The sequence below is a fragment of the Chiroxiphia lanceolata genome, chromosome 3 (genome assembly GCF_009829145.1).
Source record: "Chiroxiphia lanceolata isolate bChiLan1 chromosome 3, bChiLan1.pri, whole genome shotgun sequence".
Lineage (NCBI taxonomy): Eukaryota > Metazoa > Chordata > Aves > Passeriformes > Pipridae > Chiroxiphia > Chiroxiphia lanceolata.
The window spans coordinates 17,348,852-17,357,277 of record NC_045639.1 but is presented as its reverse complement, the minus strand read 5'-3'; the positions used below and the strand labels follow the sequence as shown (position 1 = coordinate 17,357,277).

Below are 8,426 nucleotides of genomic sequence, written 5' to 3'. Positions count from 1 at the left end.
TGTAGACTACAGGCCATGATTTTGGGAGTAACCTAGAAACTTCTGTAATGAAAGCACCTGGATTACTGCATGTGCAAAAGCACAAATGTATTAGAGCTTTAGGAATAAAAGTTCCAAAAATGGCTTTTAACAATCAAACCACAATTTTCCTTACAAAGTCACTTTTTTTAGGAGACAGTCATGTAGAGCAAAATGAGGGCAAACCGTTTTTTAAGTGCCTTGGTGTTGGTCAGAGTGTGTGGGCTGGGAAACAGTCACGGCAGAACTGTGTGACGAGCAGGAGTACACAGGCATTAGCAAGTGGGTGGGAAAGGCGATGACACCCGCGTCTGCCTCTGCCACGTCTGGCTCTGGCTCTCCAGGTGCATTTAACTTGCATCTTAAAAAGAAAGAGATGTTTTTGCAGCAGCAGGCACAGCAGGAGGCCATACACCGGCGCACAGCTGGCAGCAAAGCACTGCAAGCAGAGCAGCCACAGCCACGGGAAGAGATAACTTCTGTTTGCTTTACGTCTCACACCATGCAAGATTCATCACTCGCCAAAGCAGACAGCTGCTGGAGGACATCTACCTCCATACCAGCAGATGGAGGGAGCGAACTCCATAACCCTATCAGCCCAGATGTTTTATCAGAAATAACCCAGCTGGGGGACAGTCCTATGCGTCGTGCCAGCCTCCCAACACCAAGTTGTTTTGCCCACGAAGGACAGATGCAAAGCTCCCTCTCCCTTCTGCTGCCCATATTCCGCGCAGGGAGCCGAGGGCTGCCGGCCATCACCCACCCCGTCGGGCAGGCCTAGGGCTGCGGCGCCCGGCCACCTCCGAGTGCTCTGGGCTGAGCGAGGCAGGGGCCGCCCCAGCCGGGCACCTCCCGGCCCCCAGCCCGGCGGGGCCCCAGCGCTCACCTTCCCCGCGGGGCAGTGCCGCCCCCTCGAACCCCCGCCCCCGCCGAGCCCCCTTCCCCGGCTATAAAGGGCGGGGCACGGCCCGGACCCCTGCTCGCCGCTGCCATGGCTGCGCTGCGCTTCGGGGGGTCCCCGGCGGAGCCGCCCGCCTTCCCCGCGGGCAGGTGGGCGGGGGGCGGCGGGCCCGGCCCGGCCTCGCCCGCCCTCAGGGCGCTTCCCTCGGCCGAGCCGTCGGAGGGGGCGCCGGCGGCCTCGCAGCGTCGGAAGCGGACGAGCTTCACGGCGGCGCAGCTGGAGACGCTGGAGCTGGTTTTCCAGGACACCATGTACCCGGACATCTATCTGCGGGAGAAGCTGGCGGACGCCACCCAGATCCCCGAGTCCCGCATCCAGGTGAGGGGCGTCGGCCGCGCCGCGCCCGCCGCGCTGGGGCCGCCCCGCCGCCCTCACCGCCGCCCTCTCTCCCCAGGTGTGGTTCCAGAACCGCCGCGCCAAGTCCCGCCGCCAGCGGGGCCCGCCCCGCCCCGGCCCCGCCGCGCCGCCGCCCTGCCCGCGGCCGCCCCACTTCGCCGCCCTGCGCGCCCCGGAGCGGCCCCGCCGCGCCCTCCCCGGGGCGGCCCGAGCGGAGGACGGCTCGGCCCCCTACGAGTGGCCGCCGGCCGCCGCCTTCCCTCCCTGCCCCGGCTTCGAGGGCTTCCCGCCCGGCCAGCCCGGCCGGGCCGAGCCCGCCCCGTTCGCGGGGAGCGCCGCCGGCCCCTTCGCGCCGGCCCGCGCCTTCTGCGGGCAGTACTCGCCCGTGTCGGACGCCGAGGACACCAGCGGCTACTCGGAGTCGGGCTCGGAGTGGGAGGAGAACGCGCTCAGCGCCTTCCGCGCCCTCTGAGCGCCGCCCCGGCGGGACGCGGCCCGGCCTGGGCAGAGGGTTAACCCACAGCCCAACCCGCCAAACCCCGTCCCGGGGTGCGCTGCTTGGGCGGGGAGCAGCCACACAGCGCGCTACCTCACCCCTGCTGCTCTGCCACTGTTGCACTTTATCCGGTAGTAACTGATTTTACCTATTTATTTAAGAAAGATACGGGTCGGCTCCATCAGCTGAGGACATCTTTTTACACTGTACTTAAAGCTTTCTGATAGCGTGTTTTGTATTTCTATTTAACCTTCTTTAGCCAAAAAGCTAACCAAATCCACTGTGTTTTGGGGGTGGGGACTGGTCTTAGAAAAGAGTGGGATGGTCTGTCGGGGTTTTTTGGAAAAAAAAAAATAAAAGTTTACATTTTTGCTCCGCTTGTGTGTGTTTTAGCAGGGTGTCTTACCTTGGCTGACATGAGGTAGAAAAGTGGTAGATATCCCAGCTACAGGTTCTCTTCCCGGGTCCTGGAGAGCCACAGCTGCGGTTCAGCTGCCAATGAGAGACCTAAGGGGCCTGAAGGATGGGTTAGAGAAACGGCCTTAAACCTTCTCTGTCAGTATTTGTCTTAAATCTGCTCTAAACGAACACCCCCATCCCTGAACTAAAATGCAAATTTATGGACTAAGTAGTATAAAACTCCAAATCTCAAGTGCTCAGACAAAAGTGTCCAGTCTGCCACTTGAGCCAACATCAGTGTTAAACTACAGAAAAGTAGGACTATTTTGTGGACACTGTAAAGGTGCTTCAGCTTTGAATTCTAGCGACTCCAGAGAAGCTGTTCAATGATGAGTTGTGGGCTGAATGGCTCTGCACTGAGAATGCCAAAATTAGTAATAACAGAAGCCTCTCCTGTAATTCAATTTATTGAGGAAGGATAAATTACTGTAGGTGTATTCTGAGGATAAGGCCAACCTACAAAGTGGTATGTCAGAGCCTACTAGAGCGAGCTGTAAGACTACAGTTAGGGGAGAGCACCTGAAAGCCATGAGGTTCAGAAGCACAGGAAACATTACCCATGTACTGGTGGCAGAAATATCCTATGTCAGGAATCACGCTCCTGCTAGAATAAGGTTACCAATGCACAAAATCCCTCAGTGCCACCCCATAACATACCTGTCCTTGTGAGATCTGGGACAGCTGAACCCTGGCTGGACTGCAAGCTTGTAAGTGAAGTGGCATAGCAGGATTGCTGATTAATATTCTCCCTCCAAAAAACACAGTTGCCCTTGAAAAAACATGAAGCAAAAACCAACCAACCTCAGGACAGCACCTGTCTCCCAAGTGGACTTGGGTGCAAAAGGAGCTGCTATGTTGAGGGTCAGGAAGACCCCTGAAGAGAAGCACTTACAAAAAATGAGACCATCATTTCTTGGAGGCTCACGGTAAATTCAAGTTTACTGATTTTAAGAAACGAAAGTAACTCGTTCTGCTCGAGTTAGCTGTAGATCAGATTAGTTCCTGTCTACTAAACCTATTTACCTTAAGTTAGGCTGTGGCACCTTTCTCTGTTTAAATGAAAAGGGTGGTGGGAAAGGACACATTTCTGTCTTCTTTACCAAACAGATGGTAACATCACAAAATAATGGGTAACATAATTACAGAAGCAATTGCAGGGACCACCATAATGCTCTATTGCATTATGAGAGGTAAGTTTCCATGGGTAATTCAGCTAAATTACTGTTTAGCATTATTTTGTAATATTTCTTGTAAAGTTTCTAAGTACCTTTTAAAACAGCTACTCACCTTGTCCTCATAACATTTCTTTTTTTCAGCAATTAACTTCTCTTAAAAAAATGACCTGAGACCATCTGCAAAAAAGTTTGCATTTTTGTGAAATATATCAACTCTCATAGCTCAATTTATTCAGTTACAAATTTCATTGAGAATAAAAGATTTATGCATTTCTCTTAATTAACAGAACAAGTTTAGCTAAATATAAACTCTGCACTAAAGTTTTGCAGTGGCACAATACCAACACAGAATACAGAAGCATCTTTAAACTATACAAAATTTTTAAATTGAAAATAATCCTGTTTACATATTCTTTATACATTAACATATAAAAGACCTTATTTAATGAGGCATCTAAAAGAATCAAAAACATCTCTACAGCTATCTCTGAAAATTCAAATCTGGAAACAATTCATTACACAGAAGCTTTACAAGACTATTTAAACAAACCAATACACACTTTTTACAAGATTAACATTCCAAAAGGTTAATTCCAATTCCTAGGCAGGTTGTCACTTTTTATTTTTGTAGTTTACCTCACTGGTTATATTTCATTATAAAAATTTTCATATTTATATATGTTGGGTACTGTTGAATAAACAGTAATCTAATTTAAAAGTTGTGCAAAACAAACAAAAATTTGGAAAAACAATATGTTTAACCAGTCATTTATATAAAATACCAACCACAGCACTTCTTTTGCCCTGTGTGGAGGGAAAAAGCCATAACCAATTTCTTTCTGGAAAGTTACCAGTTACATTTTTATATTCCTTCATAAGACTCCTTCTATAAGTTACGATAAATTAAGAGCTCCAACAAGACACTGACTGATTGATAGACCTGCCCAACATCCTCATGTTTACAGCTTATGTTTGCTGCCTGTATCCTGCTGCTGCTTTCTTAGATCAGGGACGGTGCTGGCAGTTCTCAAGAACAACACAGAAGTGCAGCTTTACACAACAAAGACCTGCCATGTGGCTACTAAACTGAACCATTTCCTCTTCGTCACTTCTAACATACCAGGAGACCCAACAGCAAGAGGTGCACAGAATTAATCTGAACTTTTAAAAACTAAGTTCAAATTATATGAAAGTATGTTTTCAAGTTTACTATAATAAATGCAATTACTAAGAGATTACCAGTTAGCAAAACTACTGCATGTGAATAACAAATGGAGAAATCTAATGTAACGCTGGCCAGTAATGCTGGTTTTCTTAAGAAGCGGATATAATAGATTCAAAAGGGTCCTTTCTGAGAGGTTTTCTTTTCCCTTATCTTCTGGCAGTTAGGATATTTGGTGAAGCCTATAGAAAGGAAGGTTTTCCAGAACTACTTGCTGTACACTTGAGAGGAAGTTTTCAGTCTCTGTTGGTGTTATTAGCTGCAAAAGCATGTAAATTTCCCATCTGGCTCAGACCACTCTGAATATGTGCAACATGGATCTCAACGTTATTCTGAAAACAACTAGGGGAAGAAAAGAAGAAGGAAATAAATAAAAGTGTTTAACCCTGTATTTAAGAGTTGTGTCTGAATATTTTTATAGTGAAAATCAAGATGTGAACACAGCCAGTATAAAAATTCAGATGAATTGGAGAGCGGTAGAAACAAATGCAACCTGATAGAGAAATATGTGAAAACAGCATTTGCACAAACCTCTGCATGAAATCAAGAGTTCCTGACTTGGGTGCTTTAAGTAAGGCTTTAACATGACCAGAGTTAGTGAAATCAAAATATTATGAAGACATGCTAAAATGCCCAAAATAAGTACAATGAAATGGAAACATCACATTCTTCGCTGGGTACATCAACCTTTAGTTGAATCCATTCTAATGTGTAATTTGCAGTGTTGATCGTAGAGAAGTTTCACTAATGCTTGGGGTTTTTGTTTTTACTAATGAAAGATGCTACAAAATAGCATTTCTCAATAATTGTTTTGAAATAAAAGGCTATTCTACTATCTTTGGGAAAAAAAATTAAAAATTTGAAGACTCGCGTGCAGCCTCCTGTTTAAATGCAGCAATACAAGTAACAAGAGTATAAGAAAATACTTAGCATTTAGGTATATTTTCTAAATGATGTAATTTAGCAGCATCTTAATTATTTAAAAAATGCTGGTCACAAATTGCTGGAGGCTGCAGTGTACTCCAGACAAGTATCACCACATTCTTGCTATTTTTATAATGCCTCCTCCGGCACCTGCTTGTGACAACTGTTGAAAAATGGCCCATCAAGACTAGATGGGCCTTTGATCTGGCACAATATTGCTGTTCTTCTGTTTCTTGGCTTAAAATCTTGCTAATGGAAGCTGGTCTCGTGTGCCAGCTTTTGGTATTTACAGACAAGAGGTTGAGTATGCTAAAAGAACACTGAAATTGTACTGTTCTGTAGTTTAAAGAACTTGTAAGTGGGATTTCAGAATCTGAAAATGTTCTAAATGACTAAAGAACAAGAAAGTCTAGTGTTGCTGCACCAATTCAGCACTTCTTTTTTTTTTTTAACGGGTTACTTCATTGATAGGTTCAAACAGAAAACTGCTCATTTCACATACCCTGTAAGAAGCCTCCCCTTCCTGTTAAGTAAAAGTTACCAGATTAAACCTCTGAATTTTAATCAAATATTCATCTCTAAAATACAGTAAGAACTGCCTGCTGGCACAAGATGGGTAATTAAGAATATTCAAAAAGTAATACCTGATATTTGAGGAGTCTATTGAATTCTTAATGTCATTTAATGAATCTGTTAATGATTTAAATTCAAAGGAATTCAGATCACCTCCTTCTGCTAGACACTGTAGGAGAAGAAAACAAAAATGTTCTCACAGTTCAGCACAAAGAAACTGGCAGAGCTTTAATACTATATATTTTATGGGAGATGCTATTTTTTGCAAACACTGTACCTTGATTTGCAGTAATATTGCTGTAAGCCTAGAGATAAGATCAGTTAAATTTTCACTCTCAACACAAAGTTGTCCCGTTGATGAGGTATTTGCTTGCCTGACGACCTCCTGAGCTTCCTCTTCACACCTACGCCTCAGATCCGTGGGTTGGTCAGCAGGCTGGAGGCCCTGGTCAGGAGCAAGCTGCATAGATATAACAGAGAGAAATTAAGAATAAAAAATAAAGAACTAAGAATGTCCTTTGCATTTGGGGGACGTGTGAAATGAAATTATTTCAAAGAAAGTTCACAGGTTTATAATACACAGTACTTTTTCTTCATGTATGTCTATTTAAAAACAGGCCACTGGTATCAGCAAAAGTGTCTGTTGCTCAGACAAAGGCAGAGACAGAGAAGGAATCCAACACAGCTACTAACAGTTTCATTTCAAAGTGACCCCCACCTATGCCCTATTCCCAAGGAATTCTGTTTTCTACTTAGATTAAGCAAAACCAACAAGTACATACGGATTCCAGCAAAATCTTACCTCATAACAATACTGTTGAACTTTATGCAAAACTTTATTTAAGTCTTTGTTGAGTTGTTCTAGATCTAGAACAATAGTTGCATATCTCCTCTGAAACTCAATGCTTATTGGCATGGAATAGGATTTCTGTGGAAAACACAGAGCACATTAAAGTTAATGCAGTACTGAACATTTATAAATTTGGAACTCATCAAAAGGAACTTTCACTGGAAAATAATATTGAGATATTTGAAATCCCAGTGTTTAATAAAAAAAAGTTAACATACAAAGTATTAAAATGCAGTATTATTATTTATAATTCCAAGTGACAAGTGTGTAGGTAACAACCACGCTTTTATTCTCTTCTTAAAAGTGCTACAATAATCTATGGTGGTAAATGCTACAGAAGATGACAGTGGTCTGACCTGCTTATTTCTCCAATAGCTGGGCATGGCTTCTCTCTACTGGTTCAGCAGAAAACTATCCTGTCAGCAAGGGAACAGTATAGGACAATATGGCCTCGACCACCTCTGCTGCAGGATGGGAGGCACATTTGGCTAGTAAGTTAGTGGTCACTTGAGGATGACTCAGTGCTACACACCTTCTGTTACAGCTAACAGTTCTGCCAAAAAAGAGAGTTACTAGAGCTTATATTTCTTAATGTAAGTATTTTGTAAGCACAATTTCCACAAAAAGAATAAATACCAGAATACAGTACTTTTTTTCCTATACTCTTCAGAATATAGGTTGATGTTTACGAAATTGAAACAAAACATACAATATATTATAAAAGTTCCTCCAAAAAATACCTTTTGCAGCCACTAGTCTGAGATACAGATATCTCATACAATCAAACCTGTAGCTATAGATTTTACAGCACAAGATAAACCAAATTGCAAAGCCAAGAGCCTTCATCAGGAGGATCCTTGTCAAAAACTCAAAATCAAGGTTTCAGTTATCAGTTCAGTTCAAAGTTAAACAATCACTGAAACAATCTTCAGGGATTTACAAGTCTGAATACTAAATCAACAGGGCTTTAAACTAACACCATAATTTCAGAATTCACTGGAAACTAGCATAAATTGGACACACTTTCTGCAGCTCTGGAACACAAGATAAAAATTGTAACTTTTAGACCTTCTCCAATGATCAGCTTCCCTAGAGCAGACGAGACTACTCCAGGTTAACTGTGAAAGCTGCAGACCATTGTGGATTCCCTATCAGGAAAGGTTAAGGGCATTCTATGCTAGTGATGGTGAAAGGAATATTTCTCAGCACCAGCACTGTTTCTGATCCAAGATCTGGAAACAGGGACAAACAGCTGAACCGTTAGAAAAAAGATGGATTGGCTTTCAGTGGATGGAAATAAGTAACACCTCTGTCTGTCAGATCTAGATGCTTCTCTGAAACAAGCAGCATTAACTCTACCTTGTCTTTATTGCAGATCAAGTGAAAAAATGAACTGTCCATCCTTTTATTTG

At 43.9% G+C, this 8,426-nt stretch overlaps 2 protein-coding genes across 4 annotated transcripts in view; one reads left to right on the top strand and one right to left on the bottom strand.

Moving 5' to 3' along the window:
* Positions 1-1,009: 1,009 nt before the first annotated feature.
* On the top strand, positions 1,010-1,787 carry MIXL1 (Mix paired-like homeobox). The gene is made up of 2 exons (XM_032683087.1): positions 1,010-1,297; positions 1,374-1,787. Exons 1-2 carry the CDS (start codon positions 1,010-1,012, stop codon positions 1,785-1,787), a joined length of 702 nt encoding a protein of 233 aa, XP_032538978.1.
* Positions 1,788-3,636: 1,849 nt separating this feature from the next.
* LIN9 (lin-9 DREAM MuvB core complex component) overlaps positions 3,637-8,426 on the bottom strand; it is a 39,467-nt gene continuing 34,677 nt past the window's right edge. For all 3 annotated transcript variants that reach the window (XM_032683084.1, XM_032683085.1, XM_032683086.1), the window contains 4 exons: positions 6,967-7,092; positions 6,442-6,624; positions 6,236-6,333; positions 3,637-5,009 (listed from right to left, as the gene is read on the bottom strand). In XM_032683084.1, the coding sequence (XP_032538975.1) occupies positions 4,904-5,009; positions 6,236-6,333; positions 6,442-6,624; positions 6,967-7,092 (513 nt within the window). In that variant the 3' untranslated portion in view covers positions 3,637-4,903. The remainder of the gene's footprint in view (positions 5,010-6,235; positions 6,334-6,441; positions 6,625-6,966; positions 7,093-8,426) is intronic.